Source organism: Ostreococcus tauri (genome assembly GCF_000214015.3).
Source record: "Ostreococcus tauri WGS project CAID00000000 data, contig chromosome 11, whole genome shotgun sequence".
Classification (NCBI taxonomy): Eukaryota; Viridiplantae; Chlorophyta; class Mamiellophyceae; order Mamiellales; family Bathycoccaceae; genus Ostreococcus; species Ostreococcus tauri.
The window spans coordinates 386,605-403,345 of NC_014436.2; the positions used below are offsets into that span (position 1 = coordinate 386,605).

Sequence of the window (16,741 nt, forward strand, 5' to 3'; positions counted from 1 at the left end):
CGCGACGCACACTGCGACGGGCGATTCGTCCACCGCGCGCGACGACCGACGATGCGCGCGCGGTCGAGGAGTCGAGACGACGGGCGCGAGCGATCGGACGACCGCGCGCGCGAGAGATGGGCGCGCGAGCGGTGGTGGGCGGAGGATGCGCGCGATGGGGACCGTGGACGCGAGCGACGCGATCGCGGACGGGACGACGACTGGGCGCGCCGGGAGCGACCGCGCGCGCGCGGACGATCGAGGGAGAGTGGATATCGATCGCGCGCACCGTACGAGCGCCGAGAACGGTCGAGGGATGGCGCGCGAGAGGAGTCGGGGGGGCGCTTCGGACGACGGGACGAAGGCGGCGGCGGACGAGACGAACGGGACGCGCGGGAGCGAACGTCGCCGGATGAAGAGCGACGGCGGTTCGGGGGAGCGCCGAGACGGCCGCACGCGCGGGAGGTGGAGACGCGTGAGGCGTTGGCGGAGCAGTGGTTGGAGTCGCGGGCGGTTACGTACGAGCGGTCGCGGAACGCCGATTCGGAGCGCGCGCGAAGAGAAGTGCACGTGGGTAATCTGGTCTCGGGACAGATCGGGGCGACGACGCTGTGCGAGTTGATGAACATTGTGCTGCAAAAGATCGTTCCCGAGGCGTGCCGAGCCGTGGGCGGGTTGCCGCCGGTGCTCTCCATCATCATGGACACGCATCAGAAGTACGCTCGTTTGGAGATGCGGAGCGCGGCGCTAGCGACGGCGGCGCTTGGATTGGACCAGATGCACGTCGTGGGACGACCGTTACACATCACCAGACCCTCGAGGTACTTTGACGATCCGGAAGAGAAGCGATCGGTTTTGGACGTCAAGTACGTGCTCCCGGCGCCAGAGCGCCTGGCGGAGGTCAACGCGGAGTTGGACAAACGCGGCACGGCCGCGACGGCTCCGAAGACTGAGACGAGCGATTATGCGAAGAAGGAAGAGACGCGTGCGGATGCGTCTACGGAGTATCTGTGCCTGGAGAACATGGTTGATATCGCCGTCTTGCGCAGCGGACGAGAAAGGAAAGACTTGCAGTACGATGTCGAGGATGAGTGCAGCAAGTGTGGACGCGTGGTTCGGGTTTTCGTCCAATCACCGAGGGACGAAGATATCAAGCAAAACACCGTGAGTCGCGTGTTCGTGCAGTTCGAACGGACTTCGAGCTCGGAGAGTGCGTACAAGATGATGCAAGGTCGCACGTTTGGCGGTCGAACCGTCACCGCGCGTTACATGAATGCGACAGAGTTCGATCGCGAGTACCACTCGAGACGCTCGTAAATAGGATTAGTGCGTTTAGTGCGAATTTCCAGTGTAGTTCCGCGTTGATTTTACAATTTGTCAGCGTCGCGCAAAAAATAACTCGTTACTTTGCAAAAAGTTTCTTGTCGAGCTCATCGCGCGTCTTGTCGCGCAATAGGAAAAGCCGCTCCGCGCGCTGCGTGATGGTTCCGCCACACTTCAAACCATGTCTCGTGAGTTCGCGCTTCAAACGGTCTAACCCAAGCGCTTCAAGCTCAACGCTGGACGAGTAGAGTTTCAGGTCAAGTTCCACTTCCTCTTGAACTTCCTCCGTCTTCGGCGCTGTTGAAGCCGGTTCCGCGTTACGCTCGGCTTTCCGCTCCGCGGTTTTGGGCGTCTCAACCTCGGCTGCTCGCTCGCACGTCTCCGCCGAGGGGCTCGCGACTCTTGCTCGTTTATTGGCCGTCGATGCTTTCGGAAAGAGCAACGCTGAATCATCGAAATCGTCGTCGCTCTCGTCACTCTCGTCCCAACTCTCCACCACATCTTTCCCATTTGCCGCACTCTTTCGCTTCGCCGCCTCGAGCGCGATCGCCTTGCCTATCCCCGAAGCGACCGCCGCGTTCACGCTCTCGTTCACGAGCTCTCGCTCCGCCTGATACGACTCCCTTTCCTTCTCCTCCAACTCTCGCAGTCTCGCTTCCCCGCTCACGCTCGCCTGCTTACTCGCCATTTTCTCCGCCTGAATCTCCTTCTCCCGCTCCTCTTTTCTCGCCTCCCACTCCGCGATCTTCCGCTCGCCGTTCACCGCGCGCAATCGTCGTCCGCTGAGGTCCCGACACGCGTCGAAATTCGTCGTCTGCCGCCCCCGCCTCGCCGCCGTTCGAAGCTGCGTCCCGAATCCACCTTTCCCACCGATGAGCGTCGCCGTGACCTCCGCCCGCGCGTGCGTCGAGCCACCACGCGCGCGTCCGAGAAGCGATCTTCTCGAAGAGAATCGCACGACGGCGCCCTTCGGACACAACCTCGCGTCCGTCCGCGCGCACGCGTCGCGCAGCGCGCGATCGAGCCCGTCGCGGTCGCTCGTCGCGTCGATATCCACGTCCACGCATCGCGTTCGGCCGTCGAGCGCGCGCACGAGGGCGACGACCACGGGCATGGTGCTGGTTGACGAGGAACACTGTGCGGCGCGCGACGCGCGTCGAACGCGACGGGGGTCGTCGCGAGCGAACGCGTGGATCTGCATCCGCGACGTCGAGGTTTTGACGGCTACGTAAATTCTGAGTCGCAATGATACAGCTATGCTACACGAGCGGTACCGGTACCGTACCGGTACCGGCGCGCGAATGCGCGCGGGCGCGCGTCAGACCGAATCGTCCCTGGCGTATTCGCCGCGCTGCGCCCTGGCGACGCGGTCGAAGCACGCTTTGAAGTGGTGCGCCGATTCGACGAAGACGGATAGGAGGAAGACGACGAGACCGATGGCGAAGTATCCCGCCAAGGGCTTGTCCGCTGGGAAGGCGATGAAAGACACGATGACGGTGAGCGCTTTGCGCAGAGTGCTCACGGCGGTGGCGGCGGTGGCGCCAAAATGTTTGGCGATGATGGAGAACGTGTAAGCGCCGAGATAAAACGTAACCGAGCGCGCCAGGAGCAAGGGGAAAGCGCCGGGAACGGTGCGCATGTAGCGCAACGAGGCGTTGCCCTCTATGAAAACCACGGCGGCCAGGGCGAAGACGGTCCCTATGGCGTTCGAGTACAGAATATTCTCCTGCACGCTCGCGCCGTGGTTGCGCATCGCGTGCTCGGATACGTTACTCTGCAGAGAACCTAAGAAGATTGCCACCACAGACAAGCCGAACCCCAGAGCGAACTTTGCGTCTCGTCCCAAACCGATCGACGCGTCGCCGTCGTCCGTCGCCGCCACCTCTGGTTCCTTTTGACCTCCGACTTCGTGTTCGGCGATGCCAAAAAACGCCACCGCGACGACTAAGAGCACGGCCGCAACCATTTGGTGGAGTTTATATTTCCGTTTCAACCAGATCGTTGAGATTCCCATCGTGAACACTAACTTTGAGCTCCGCAACACCGTCCCGGTGGCGTAGTTGATCCACTTGTAACACAACTTCCCCACCGCGCTGTACGCCGCCAACAACAGCGCCTGCGCCGCGTACAGCTCCATCGGCGCCTTCCTTTTCGCTCGCAGCGTCCCATTCGCGATCGCACTCGCGCTCGCGATCAACGTGAACGCCAACAGCTCCGCCAGCGCCACCGTCCAGTAGTAATCAAACGCCGGCAGTTGTCTATACATGTACTCCTCGAAGTAACACGACGCGCCGACGAAGACGACGCACAGCGCGCTCGCCACCGCGAACGCGCGCGTCTCCTCCATCGCGACGCCGAAGACGCGCCCACCGTACGCCGCGCCACCGTCCTCCGCGCGCGGTCCCGCGCATTCGCTCGTCTCCCTCGACGTCGCGTTCACGGCGATCGCGCTCGCGGCGACGCGCGCGCGCGCGGGGTCGTCCGCGGTCGACGTCCCACCGCGACGCTCGCGCTCGAGCAGGGCCACGCGCTCGGTCATGCGCGCGAGCGAGGCGTCGCGCGATGTCGACATCGCGTCGTCATCATTCGCCCCGCGTTCCATGTCGCGCACCGCGTCCGCGGGCACCGCGCGGGGCGTTCGCGTTCGCGCGCGCGCGCGCGGACACCGCGTCGTCGCGCGCGCGAAAGCGGACGCGCGAACGGCGTCGGCGACGCGCGCCGTGTGCGTCATCACGGGCGGCGCGCGTGGACTCGGATATCACCTCGCGCGCGCGCTCGTGGCGCGCTCGTGCGCGGTCGTGCTCGCGAGTCGTGACGGCGCGCGCGCGGAGACGGCGTCGAGGACGCTGGGCGCGGCGTGTGCGTTCGCGCGGTGCGACGTGGGAGAGACGGCGGACGTGGAGGCGTTGGGACGGCGGGCGCGCGAGACGGCGGAACGCCTGGACGTCGACGTCGTGTACTGGATAAACGCGGCGGGCGCGGTGACGAAGAACGCGCCGTTGTGTGACGTGGACGCACGAGAGATCTCGGCGGTGGTTCGGGCGAATTTGCTCGGTCCGTTGCTCGGGGCGAGGACGTGCGAGCGATTGGCGAGAGAGACGTCCAAGCGCGTGGTCGTCTTCAATTTTGGTTTCAGCGATTGGGGGGCGAATCTGTCGAAATCGGCGGCGACGCACAAGTCCACGAAGACTGGATTGAGCGCGCTCACCAAGGCGCTGAACGCGGAGGTGCGGGCGATGTCGCCGCCGATTCGATGCGAGTTTCATCAACTCTCGCCCGGTTTGGCTCTGACGCGCGTACTCTTGGGAAACGGCAACGCGAATCCCATCTCGAAGCGCGTGTTCAACGCGCTCGCAGAAGAACCGAGCGTGATCGCCGATGCCCTGGTCGATCGCATGCTCGCTCTTCCCGAGGGATCGACGTCGCCCGTGGAGTATCTCACGCCGCTCGAAGCCGCGCGGCGCATGTTCGATGAACTCCCGCGCATCGTCACCGGCTCGGGCGGTCGTCATTTCGACGCAAACGGCGATCGCGTGCGAACATCTAGCGACGTTAGATACGACGACGACGGCGTCGAGCTCTTACCGTTCGAATAGAATCATAATCACGTAGATAGCGACGAAACGTCGAGCCCGCGCCCTTCGCGCGCGCGCGCGCATCTTGTCCGCACTTCTCGCCCGCGTCGACCTTCTCCGCGTCAACGCGCGGCGAGGGAGTCGAGACGAACGCGAACAAACGGTGGATCTCGGCGTCGTCGCGCCCATCGCGCCCCGTCGACGTCGCTCGTGACAGGTTTCGTCGTCGTCGATCTCATGTCGTCACCGCCGGCGCGCTCGTGGGCGCTCGTGACGCTCGCGTTCGCCGTCTTCGTCGCCGCGGCGCCGGTGTGGATCTCCGTGGGGGCGATCGCAGCCGTCGTCGCGACGATTAAAGCGACTCTGGGCGCGCGCGGTGGCGAGGCGAGCGGAGACGGGACGCGCGTCGGCGCGGATGCGGACGACGCGGGAAAAGAGCCGACGGCGATGCCAGTGGCGAAGACGACGGAGAAGACGACGAAGCGAACGAGTGCGATAGGTATAACGAGCGCGGCACCCTCAGAACCGGTCGCGCTCACGGGATCGGCGGCGATGCTGGCGAAGATGCGTAAGAGCGCGGCGGTGACGGGCGAGACGCGGGACGCGCGCGCGGGGGAGGCGACCACGGCGAGCTCGAGCGCGGCGGCGGAGACGGGGTCGGGAGATTCCTCTATTCGCGCGTTCATTTTGCACGGCGGTGAGGCGGCGGGACAGATCGCGAAAGATTTGGCCGTCGAGGCAGAGCGTGACCACGGCACGCCGGTTCGCGTGCTCAAGATGGACGATTTCCGTGACATGGAGTACGATTCTGCGCCGTGCGTGGCAATTTTCGTCGTGGAGACGGTTGAAAATGCGCAGCCGGCCGAAGCTGCTGGATCGTGCGTCCGATTCTTCAATCGTAAACGTAAGGAGGGTACAAACGGAGACATGCTCAAAGACAAGTTGTTCTTTGCCGTTCTGGGTCTCGGCGATACGAATCTATTGCTCGATCGCCAGACCACGACGGCGAAGGATTGCAACCAATCGGCACAGACCTTGGATTCTGCGCTCGCCGCGCTCGGCGGCACACGCATCGTCGATCGCGGCGAAGCAAACGATGCCATTGGTCTTGACGAAGACGTCATACCGTGGTCGAAACAAATGTTTCCCAAATTTGTCGAGACGAACAAGAGTTTGGAAGCGACGAAGAGCGCAAAATTGTGTTTTTTGTACGGTTCTCAGACGGGTAACGCTGCAGAGATTTGCAAAAATCTCGCCGCTGAGGCCGGAGAGAAGGGCTACCCTGTTGAGGTGTGCGCCATGAACGAAGTCGAACCGGGTGACGTGTTGAAACCAGGAGCGGTCATCACGTTCGTCGTTTCCAGTACAGGGGATGGCGACGCCCCCGATAACTGTGATACGTTTTTCACTCGACTCAAGCGCAAGGCGAAGAAAGAGAAGGGTCAGGGAGGCATCGGAGTTCAGTACTCTGTTTTAGGCCTCGGCGATCAAAACTACAGCGCGTTCATGGCTGTTCCGCGAATGTTTACACAAATCATGGAAGATCTCGGAGCGAAGGCTTTTGCGAAACGCGCAGAGTGCGACGATACCCTTGGTCTTTACGAGCAAGTCGACGCCTGGACGAACGCTTACTGGGCGCGTCTCGAAAGCGCTCGCGTGAAGTCGCACAAACTGCGCATCGGCGAGACCGTTGAGGGAGACGTGGCGGTCGCCGCGCCGGAGGCCCAGGTCAAGGAAATCGAGGTGCCCAAGAAGCAGAGCATTGAGGGCGTTCCGCCGCTACCCATCTGTCGATGTGAAGTCGAGTGGATGCCAAAGACAACAGAAGTGGACGCTTGTCCGGTCAAGCACGGTCCAGACTCGGATGGAGCGTACACCGTCACCTCACCTTACATGGCCAGTATTTCCAAGCGCGAGCTACTCACCAGTCCTACATCCGATCGTCGAGTGTTACACTTGGAGTTCGATCTCGGATCGAGCGCCATCTCTTACAAACCTGGGGACTCTATTGGGGTGATTCCGCAAAACGACAAGAGCCTGGTGCAGGGCATCGTCGCACGTCTCGGTCTTGAGGCGGATGCCGTCTTCACGCTCAAATGGAAAAAAGGAGACAATGATGAGCATGCAACGCACCCCTTACCGCACGTGCGCACTCCGTGCACCGTCGAATCTGCCTTTACAAATTTCATCGATGTGACCGGGTGTCCGCGCAAGTCGCTTCTTCGATTCCTCGCAGAACACTGCACCAATGCGGAGGAGAAAGACGCGCTCTTGCACTTATCTTCTCGTGGTGGACGAAGCGATTATGAAGCTCAGATCCGATCGCAGTCACCCACTCTGTTGACACTGTTGGCACGTTTTCCAAGCTGCGCTCCCCCATTGGCTGAGCTATTGGACTCTCTCTCTCCGCTCGCGCCAAGATTGTATTCCATCACGTGCTCTCCGGAAGTGGCACCGACGAATCCTTCGGTTGCGTTCAGTGTCGTCAAATTTGAAGCTCCGAACGGAGAGGACCGCCGCGGAGTCGCGACCAACTGGCTCGACGCCCTGTCCGAGAGTGCTCAAGTTCCGGTGTACATCAAGCCAAGTCTGAAGTTTGGATTGCCCGAAGATACTGCCGCGCCGATCATCATGATCGGCCCCGGGACCGGTGTGGCCCCGTTCCGCGGCTTTCTTCAGGCCAGGCGCGCCAAGGCTAAGAAGGGTGAGAAGTTATCGGAGGCAATACTCTTCTTTGGCTGCCGAAGACGTGACGAGGATTTCCTGTACGAGCAAGACTGGCAGAGCTTCGTCGACGACGGCTCTCTCACTAAATTCGTGTGCGCCTTCAGCCGCGAGACGAGCGAAAAGGTGTACGTTCAGCACAAGATCCAGGAGCACGCCACCGAGGTCGCTCGCTTGATCTCTGAAGGCGCATACATCATGGTGTGCGGCGACGGGGCGCACATGGCCAAGGACGTCCACGCCACGCTCATCCGAGTCATCACCGACGCCGGCGTCGTACCAGACCAGAAGACCGCGGAGACCCTGCTCATGGATTACACCAAGTCCGGTCGCTACGTCCGCGATATCTGGAGTTGATTGATTAAAGTTGTTTTGTAACGCAGTGCCCACTTTTCATTTTCAAATACAAACCTGGCGAGTCGCTGGTGAGTCACGATCAGCACTTGAAGAGAGTTCACGCTAAGTCTCTTTTTCTCAGGTTCTATGACGCAGGAGTTAGGACCGCACAAGGAGCGATCGAACAGAGTGTAAAATTACTCAACGTCACGCGTCCCGCTCACTCATCGCGCAACACCCATACACCCACGAGCGCGAGACCTCACTGCGACGCGTTCGCGATCGGCGAGATGCGACGTCGCGGTCGAGAAATCGACCGTGCGTCCTTCGGCGCCGTCCTCGTCGCCTCCCTCGCTCTCCTAGCCACCGCGCGAGCGAGCGACGAGGCGACGCTCGCGACTGAACACCCAAAGTCTCGTGCGATTCCATCCCGCGTCTCTGGCGCGTCGACCTCGGCGTCCGCGGATCCACATGGGGCGGTGACGGTCCTAAAGGCGTCAAACGCGCGATTCCCGGCGTCGTTCGCGTTCGGCGTCGCGACGTCGGCGTGGCAGATCGAGGGCGCGGGTGGGAAGCGCCCAGAGTCCACGTGGGACGCCTTCGCGGCGGCGACGCTCGGACGCGACGCCGCGGCGGAGATGCGACGAGGGATCGAGTTTTACGAACGGTATGAGGACGACGTGAAGATGATGTCCGAGGCGGGGGTGAAGAACTTTAAGATGTCACTGAGTTGGCCGCGGCTGATGCGAGCGGATGGGACAAAGCGCGAGGAAGGCTTCAAGTTCTACGAGCGCGTGCTCGGTGCGCTGCGGAAGAGTGGCATCGAGCCGCACATCACGTTATTTCACTGGGATACGCCGATTTGGCTATGCTTCGCGAACAGGACGAGGTCGAGCAATGGCGTGTGTGAGGGCGCGTGGGCGCGAGACGAAGTCGTAGAGGCGTTTGAGACGTACGCCGACGCCGTGTTCGAGCGATTGGGCAAAGGAGTGAAGTACTGGACCACTATTAGCGAACCTAAAACGATTTGTGAGCTCGGGTACGGTGCGGGAATGCACGCCCCGGGACGCCGGGGCGTCGAGGAGCAGCTCAAGGTTGGGCACAACATGTTATTGGCCCACGCGCGGGCGGTGGCATTGTATAGGAAGAAGTACGCGGATTTGGGGGGAAAACTTTCGCTGAATTTGAACAGTGCATGGGCCGAACCGGCGTCGGATTCGATGGACGACGCCACCGCCGCGGCGAATGCGATGGACGAAGAGCTCGGTTGGTTTGCCGATCCGGTGTTCACCGGAGACTACCCGAGAAGCATGCGTTCGCGACTGGGTTACTTTTTGCCGCAATTTACGGAGGAGCAGAAAGCTCAAATCAAGGGCAGCGTTGATTTCTTCGCGCTTAACCATTACACATCTTACTACGTCAAGCACGTTCCCGCCCCGGTGGCGGCATCGCAATTGGGAATTGGCGGCAAGCCGCAGCCGTGGGAGATCACACTCTTCGCGGAGTCTAGCAAGGAACCGATCGGTAAGGAGGCTCAGAGCAACTGGTTGCGCGTCGTTCCGTGGGGTTTGGAGAAGATTTTACTCCATATCAAAGAAAAGTACGACGATCCGGAGATTATCATCACCGAGAACGGTGTCGACATTGCGGAGAAGGGCGACATTGCGGAAACGCTCGACGATTCAGAGCGTGTGCAGTTCATCGATGCCTACCTTGGCGCCGCTCGAAGCGCCATGCGTAAAGGTGCAAAGGTGATCGGGTATTTTTATTGGTCCATGTTCGACAACATTGAGTGGGTCGATGGCGCTTCTAAGAGATTCGGTCTCGTGTACATTGATTACAGCGGCAAGTACGGACAGAAAATGAAGCGGTATCCGAAGAAATCTCTCGAGCATTACTCCGCGTACATGCGGGGTGAACACGCCGAAGAACCCGAAGAACCCGAGCCCGCGCTCGGCGTAGCTCGAGAGAACAACGCGATGGATGACATGATCGCATCTTTCGGGAAGAGAAGCGACGGCGAGGCGCTCGCGATGCGAGGCCTCGGCGTCACGTTTGCGTGCGTATTCATCGCCGCCGCGCTCGCCAAGCGCGTTCGCATCGACATCGACGACACCCCGAACGAACACTCGGGATTGGTGTGAGAGTAAACTAGCCGAACTAATCGACCTTAATAGACTTGTGTTGCAAGAGAGACGTTGTCCTCATCGTTTCCTTCACTCGCTCGCCTCAGAGCGCGCAGCGCCATGCTCCGCGCCGCCTCTCTCCGAGCCATCGTCGGCGTTCGCGCCACCGCGTCCTCCGCTCGGCGCGCGAGGGACGACAGGCCGTCTCGACGAACCCTTCGCGCCGCCTCGTCGACCTCAGCGTCCGTATCGTCGACCACAATCGCACCTTTCTGTGAACTCTTGTCCAGGGACGAATCGTCTTCAAACGCGACGCGCCCGCTCGCTGTGGTCATCGGATGGTTCGGTTGCGAGCTCAGACACGTGAAAAAGTATGCGATGATGTACGTCGACGCGGAGTGGGACGCGGTCGCGGTGGCGCCGCCTAGCGTGAGCACGTTGGTGCCGAGCGTGGCGGACGCGTACGGAGACTACGTGTTGCGAGCGCTGTCAAAGAGACAGGCGACGGAGCGGAGAGGGCCGATCGTGGTCCACGTGGCGTCGAACGGCGGTTTCATATTCGCGGGTAACTTAATGTTAAAGGCGAGGAATGGGGACGCGCGGGCGCGGGCGCTGTTCGATCGAACGAAGGGGTTTGTTTTCGACTGCGCTCCGGGAAATTTGAGACCGGATATCATCGCAAGAGCGGCGGCGGCGGTGATCGGAGGCGCGAGCGCGACGACCGAACCGGCGCCCATTTTCGAGGCATTTGCGAAAGCTTTAATGATGCGGCCGTCGATCGACGCGCGTTTGCGGTCTATCGATGAGGTGTGGGGCAAGGCGCCAGCGTCGTCGGTTGAAGACGCGTCCTGGACGCCGCCGCACTGTCCCGCCATGTTCGCTTATAGTGAGGCGGATGTGTTGATTTCCCCGCGCGAAATCGAAGCATTCGCACGGTTGAGGGAAGAGAAAACCGGGGCGAGGAGTGATCTGCACAAATACCATGACGCGGCGCACTGCGAGATAGGACGGGAGGCTTCTCGCTTTGATGATTATCGCAAGAAGGTGCACACGTTCCTATCAGAGATTAGAGGCGCGACGGTACAGTAGTTACAGATAGTTAGTTCTCTAGCAATACAACAGGTTCATTAGTTAAGCCGCAAGTGACTTGACTGATTAACGTGTGCTCGAGCTCGAAGGAGTTCCCTGATCTCTTTCACGAAGGCACCGTTGGCCAACATGTCCTCGCACGGCACGTGGAGTCTGTATCTCCAGTAATGCTTCGGATTCGTCGGGTCGTTGATCGTCTCTTCAAGAGCTGGTCTCTTCGCGTACTCTGCGTCGAGTGCGAGCAGATCTTGGATCGGAAAGATGGCCAAAACACTCGGACTCTCGATGTGTTGCACGAGAATGTTGCGCATGACATTCGGCGTACATTTTTCATCGGTCCCACCATGAAACATGGCGTCGTAACGCTGTCTGCGCGCCTCATCTTGTTCCCACCACGCGCGCGTGGTCATAGTATCATGACAAGAAGGCGAGCAGACGGTTAAATAGGAATACGTGTGCGGTTGACCGAACTCCGCGCTCTCGCCGACGGGTGGCATGCGCTGGATGCGCAAGCCCAAAATGCCAAGTTCGTCCATCACTGGCGGAACGCACGTCGGCGTGAAACCGAGATCTTCACCGCACACGAGCATGTCCGACGAGCGCAATAGCGCCGGTAGCACCATGCGCGCCTGATTTCGCCACGTATCCATCTGACGACCGAAGTAATAATCATTCGCCAACTCGCGAAGCGTCTCGCGCTGCCATCCCTCGAGCGCTTGATAAGAACTCGTGTCTTCCAGACCGAATCGAGGATAGAAGTTGTCATAATTTTCTTTGTCCGTCAGAAGACACCTATTTTGGAACAATTTCATGAGACCATCGCGTATCGCGAGTTGATCTCCGATTAAGTTTGCTGGCGTGTTCTTATGAGGTTTCGTGGCGGCGATGATCGACTCCTCAGTCTGAAAGTCAGGTCTGAACTGCCACAAACCACGTTGGTCGTCTTTCTCAACCATGTAACGGTAAGCCACGTCTTGGACGTGATCGCCGAAAAGAGTTTCGAGCTCGTTCCACTGTATGTAAGGCTCCGTCAACCGGTTGACATCCCACAGTCCGCGCGAGGCGAGTTCGCTTCGCGTGAGCGGAAGAGACGGCCTGAAGCGCCCCATGCAGCCCGTCGTGGCGCTCGCGGGGAGCTCCCAGATTCTGAAGAAACCTAAGATATGATCGATGCGAATCGCGCTGAAATATTGCTCGAGATGTTGCATGCGGGCGCGCCACCATGCGTAGTCGTCCTCGGCCATGTGTTCCCAGTTATAGGTCGGGAATCCCCAATTTTGTCCGCGCGGGTCAAAGGCGTCTGGCGGAGCCCCGGTTGAGGTATCCATGCGGAATAGTCGCGGATGCATCCAAGTGTCGACGCTACGCTTGTCGACGCCCACCGGAAGATCTCCCTTCAGGACGATTCCCTTCGACTTTGCGTACGTCGCCGTCTCGAGCAGTTGCTCGTGCAAGTTGTACTGGAGGTAGTACCAAAATCGCGTGGACTCGTACAGGTCGCCTCCCTCGCAGTCGACCTTGTCCAAGACGTCTTCCGAATACTTCGCGAACACTCCCCATCGCCAGTGCTCGGCGGTGCCGAACAAGTCCCTCAACACGCAGAAGACGCCGTACGGTCTGAGCCAGTGCTCGTTCCTCGCGTAAAACTCCTTAAATCCATCCGTCTCGAAGACTTTCTCGCCGCTGTTGTAATACGCCCGACGCGCGAAAGAGAGTTTCTCTTTCACAGTCATTTCGTAATCGATCTCTTCCAGGTCCAACGCCGCGCGCGCGGTCTCGATATCCTCCGCCAGTTCCTCGTTCACTCCGGGCAAATCTTGCGCGCGCAGATACATGACGTGTAACGCGTGCACCGAGAGAGACGAGTACGGATACGAGTCCCAGAACGTGCCGTACACGCACGTATCGTTCACCGGTAACACCTGGACGACGGACATGCCGGTCTCGGACGCGAAGTCGACCACGCGGCGCAAATCCACAAAGTCGCCGCAACCGACGCTCTTCGACGTGCGAACGGAGAACACGGGAAGGGCCACACCCGCACCCTTCCACATCTCTCCAACAGAGAGCGCGCCGTCGCGATGAATCACCATCGTACTCTTCATTTCCTCCTCGCTCGCGCTCGGCGAACACACGAGCGCGCCGCGAACGTCCTCGACGTCCGCGCCCGCGTCGTCGCTCACGAAATACGCGTACTCAAACGGCGTCTCCGACGCGTCGACGTCAAACTCGATCCACCACACGTCGCTTCCCGCCGCCTTACTCATCGCCTTCGCTCGCGAGCGATCCCCCTTCCCCAACGCCGCGCACGTGCCGCGCACCATCACTCGACGCTCGCCTCGTTCGCGCGGCGCGCGAATCTCCAACCGCACGCGCGGTCCATCCGCGCCGCCCTCGCGCACCACTCCATCGCCCTCCACCCCCCCATCGCGCGCACACATCGTCCCCGCACTCGTCCCCACGACGTTCGCGAACGCCGCGCGCGCCAACACCGCCTCCCACGGCGTTCGCCCCCCCCACGCGTCTCGCGTCTCCGCCCGCGTCGTCCCGCGCCGTCCCCTTTTCAGATCCAGCATCTTCATCTCTCCGTCGAACGCCGCGACCGCGCCCCTGGCGTCGACGACGACGTACCTGTACGCGATCCCATCGTCGTCGTCGTCGCCGTCGACGTCGAGATCGACCACGGCTGTCCAGATTAATTCACGCGCATTCGCGCCGTGCGCGCACGTCATCGCCGGCGCCGCGCGCGCGTCCCACCGCCCGAGCGCCGCGCACGCGCCGACCACGCGCACGTGGTCGCCCCAATTCGTCCAGTACGTCGTCTCGAACGCCACGCGGACCATGGTGGGCGTCGTCGTCGGCGCGAATGAATGACGGATGATTGATTCGTTCGCGAGGCTCGAGTCTCCTCCGTGACGAGTCATGACCCATCAAACGACCCATCGCCCTCGGCGTCGGCGTCGCCACCGCGTCGACCCCGCGTCGGCGCCGCGCACGTCCACGCGCGCGGCGGCGATGCGCGCGAACGTCCGCGCGCTCGTGTGCGCGTGCGCGCGCGCGCGGACGGGGACGTGGAGACGCGACGGGGCGCGTGGACGATTCGGACGACGCGGCGGCGCGACGGCGGCGGGACGCGACGACGACGACGGCGACGACGACGGGCGGGAGGGACGATCGTTTTCGTCGCGCGATGGGGTCGACGATGGCGATTTTTCGACGGCGAAGACGTGGGCGCGGGCGCTGGGAAGGGAGAACGCGCGCGCGCGGGGGACGGAGACGCGACGGGGCGGGGACGACGGCGGGGCGAAGACGGGCGACGCGGACGCGTCGATGGACGAGGCCGACGACGATGGTGCGATGGATGTCGATGGTGGTGGTGCGTGTGGTGATGATGATGCGAGTGGTGGGACGCGGCGCGAGCGGGGAACGGCGGCGCGGATGCGGCGGAAGACGCGGAGGGATTGGAGCAAGGTGCCGGATGCGGCGCTCCCGCGCGTCGCCGTCGTCGGGAGACCGAACGTGGGGAAGAGCGCGTTGTTCAACAGGCTCACGGGGACGAAGCGAGCGATTGTGTACGATGAACCGGGGGTGACGCGGGATCGAATGTACACGCGCTCGTACTGGGGTGAGAGTGAGTTCATGATGGTGGACACGGGCGGTTTCGAGAATTTGCCGAGGAATCCAGAGGGGGCGCCGAAGATCGATCGCGTCGGTGGCGTGGAGATTTTACCAGCCATGATCGAAGCGCAAGCCGCGGAAGCGGTGAAGGAGGCGGCGGTGCTCGTGTTCGTCGTCGACGGGCAGGTTGGACTCACGGAGGCTGATAGAGACATTTATCGCTGGTTGAGACGCTCGCACTCGGACAAGCCGCTGCACTTGGCGGTGAACAAGTGCGAGAGCACGACAAAGGGTGAGGAGCAAATCATCGATTTTTGGCAGTTAGGTGACGTCACGCCGCTCGCCGTGTCGGCGATCAGCGGCACCGGCACGGGTGATCTTTTGGACAATGTGTGCGCGACGCTTCCGCAGCCGCCGCAAGTCGGCGACGGCGACGTTCCGGAGGAGGAGGAGGAAGTACCCGTCACCCTCGCCATCATCGGTCGACCCAATGTGGGCAAGAGCTCACTCTTGAACGGGCTCGCGGGCGAGATGCGATCGATCGTGAGCGATTTCTCGGGCACTACGCGCGACAGCATTGATACCATGGTGGAGGATAAGTACACGGGGAAGAAATACACGCTCATAGACACGGCGGGAATCCGTCGAAGGACGCAAGTGAAATCAGGATCAGACGGCGCGGAAAAGTTGAGCGTCGGACGAGCGTTACAGGCTATGAAACGCGCGGATGTGGTGTGTTTAGTCATCGACGCCACGCAAGGACCGAGTCAACAAGACTTTGTCCTCGCCGAGCGCGCGACGCAGGAAGGATGCGCCCTGGTTCTCTGCATCAATAAGTGGGACTTGGTGGATAAAGATACGTATACGATGAACAAGTACACGGACGAGATGCGGTTGAAACTGCGCGTGTTTGAGTATGCGGAGATTGTGTACACGTCTGCGCTCACCGGGCAGAGGATTCAAAAGATTTTAGACGCCGCCGACATCGCGAGCGTCAATCATCGCAAACGTCTTACCACGGCGACTTTGAACTCTGTGGTACAAGAGGCCACTCTGTGGAAGCTTCCGCCGTCCAGGAACAGCAGGAAGGGGAAGATTTATTACATTACTCAAGCTTCCATCCGGCCGCCGACGTTTGTCTTCTTCGTGAACGACCCAAAACTGTTCCCGGAGACGTACCGTCGGTACATGGAGAGGCAACTTCGCGAAAACATCGGTTTTCCAGGAACACCCATTCGTTTGCTCTGGCGTGGGAAGGGTGTCGAGAAGGTTGCAAAACCAAACTAAGTTCACTATTACAGGTGTCAGGTGTCACGACGTTTTTTTAGATTATGAGCAAGCACACGATGAACAAAGTTCCAATTGTAAGCAAAATGCGAGCCAAGAAGAGCTGATTCGCCTGAGCCGTCGCCGTGTCGATCCCCCTGAGTCCGAGCACGGTTGCCAAGCTCTTGGAGGATTCCAAGTCGTCGTCAGATCCGCCGGTTCGCGACTTCGCGCGTCCGGCGCTCTTATCACCGAATCCATACAGCGCGATCACCGTGTCCGACGCGATCGCACCCTTACACACCGGACACGCGTCGTTCCCGGCGTCCATCCACTTCCGTATGCACTTCCAACAGTACAGATGCCCGCACGGCGTCACCGCGGGCTCGCTCGCCGTGTCGAAGCACACGTTACACTCAAAACGTTGATTCTTCGCCTCCCCATCCTCGTCCTCATCCGCGCCATCGCTCAGCGAAGACCTCTTCCGCGTCACCACCCCTCCCGCGCGACGTCTTCGCACCGTCGACCCCTTTCCGTCGCCGTCGCCCGCTTCGTCCTTCGTCGACGCCGCGTTCGCCGCGCCCATCGCGCCTCGCCCGCTCGTGCCCTCCCCCGTCTCATCCATCGCCGTCTCCGGTATCCCACCCGTCGACGCGCTTCGTCGCGCGCGCGTCATCTCTCACCGTCGATGAATCGCCCGTGGAT

At 61.1% G+C, this 16,741-nt stretch overlaps 9 protein-coding genes across 9 annotated transcripts; 6 read left to right on the forward strand and 3 right to left on the reverse strand.

Annotated features, from left to right (window-relative positions):
- Positions 1 to 51: 51 nt before the first annotated feature.
- OT_ostta11g02050 (Nucleotide-binding, alpha-beta plait) lies at positions 52 to 1,296 on the forward strand (the record flags this gene model as incomplete). The annotated part of the gene is made up of 1 exon (XM_022983023.1): positions 52 to 1,296. One exon carries the CDS (start codon positions 52 to 54, stop codon positions 1,294 to 1,296), a length of 1,245 nt encoding a protein of 414 aa, XP_022839958.1.
- An 85-nt stretch (positions 1,297 to 1,381) lies between these two features.
- Positions 1,382 to 2,416, reverse strand: OT_ostta11g02060 (Sde2 N-terminal domain; the record flags this gene model as incomplete). Its single annotated transcript, XM_022983024.1, has 1 exon — positions 1,382 to 2,416. The coding sequence occupies one exon, from the start codon at positions 2,414 to 2,416 to the stop codon at positions 1,382 to 1,384; it is 1,035 nt and encodes a 344-aa protein (XP_022839959.1).
- A 204-nt stretch (positions 2,417 to 2,620) lies between these two features.
- OT_ostta11g02070 (UAA transporter) lies at positions 2,621 to 3,874 on the reverse strand (the record flags this gene model as incomplete). The annotated part of the gene is made up of 1 exon (XM_003081978.2): positions 2,621 to 3,874. One exon carries the CDS (start codon positions 3,872 to 3,874, stop codon positions 2,621 to 2,623), a length of 1,254 nt encoding a protein of 417 aa, XP_003082026.2.
- Positions 3,875 to 3,902: 28 nt separating this feature from the next.
- On the forward strand, positions 3,903 to 4,898 carry OT_ostta11g02080 (Short-chain dehydrogenase/reductase SDR; the record flags this gene model as incomplete). The annotated part of the gene is made up of 1 exon (XM_003081979.1): positions 3,903 to 4,898. One exon carries the CDS (start codon positions 3,903 to 3,905, stop codon positions 4,896 to 4,898), a length of 996 nt encoding a protein of 331 aa, XP_003082027.1.
- A 216-nt stretch (positions 4,899 to 5,114) lies between these two features.
- On the forward strand, positions 5,115 to 7,958 carry OT_ostta11g02090 (Flavoprotein pyridine nucleotide cytochrome reductase; the record flags this gene model as incomplete). The annotated part of the gene is made up of 1 exon (XM_022983026.1): positions 5,115 to 7,958. The coding sequence occupies one exon, from the start codon at positions 5,115 to 5,117 to the stop codon at positions 7,956 to 7,958; it is 2,844 nt and encodes a 947-aa protein (XP_022839960.1).
- A 269-nt stretch (positions 7,959 to 8,227) lies between these two features.
- Positions 8,228 to 10,081, forward strand: OT_ostta11g02095 (Glycoside hydrolase, catalytic domain; the record flags this gene model as incomplete). The annotated part of the gene is made up of 1 exon (XM_022983027.1): positions 8,228 to 10,081. One exon carries the CDS (start codon positions 8,228 to 8,230, stop codon positions 10,079 to 10,081), a length of 1,854 nt encoding a protein of 617 aa, XP_022839961.1.
- A 102-nt stretch (positions 10,082 to 10,183) lies between these two features.
- Positions 10,184 to 11,152, forward strand: OT_ostta11g02100 (Protein of unknown function DUF829, TMEM53; the record flags this gene model as incomplete). Its single annotated transcript, XM_003081982.1, has 1 exon — positions 10,184 to 11,152. The coding sequence occupies one exon, from the start codon at positions 10,184 to 10,186 to the stop codon at positions 11,150 to 11,152; it is 969 nt and encodes a 322-aa protein (XP_003082030.1).
- Positions 11,153 to 11,190: 38 nt separating this feature from the next.
- OT_ostta11g02110 (Carbohydrate binding module family 20) lies at positions 11,191 to 14,076 on the reverse strand (the record flags this gene model as incomplete). The annotated part of the gene is made up of 1 exon (XM_003081983.2): positions 11,191 to 14,076. One exon carries the CDS (start codon positions 14,074 to 14,076, stop codon positions 11,191 to 11,193), a length of 2,886 nt encoding a protein of 961 aa, XP_003082031.2.
- A 433-nt stretch (positions 14,077 to 14,509) lies between these two features.
- OT_ostta11g02120 (P-loop containing nucleoside triphosphate hydrolase) lies at positions 14,510 to 16,057 on the forward strand (the record flags this gene model as incomplete). Its single annotated transcript, XM_022983028.1, has 1 exon — positions 14,510 to 16,057. One exon carries the CDS (start codon positions 14,510 to 14,512, stop codon positions 16,055 to 16,057), a length of 1,548 nt encoding a protein of 515 aa, XP_022839962.1.
- Between the last annotated feature and the right edge of the window lie 684 nt (positions 16,058 to 16,741).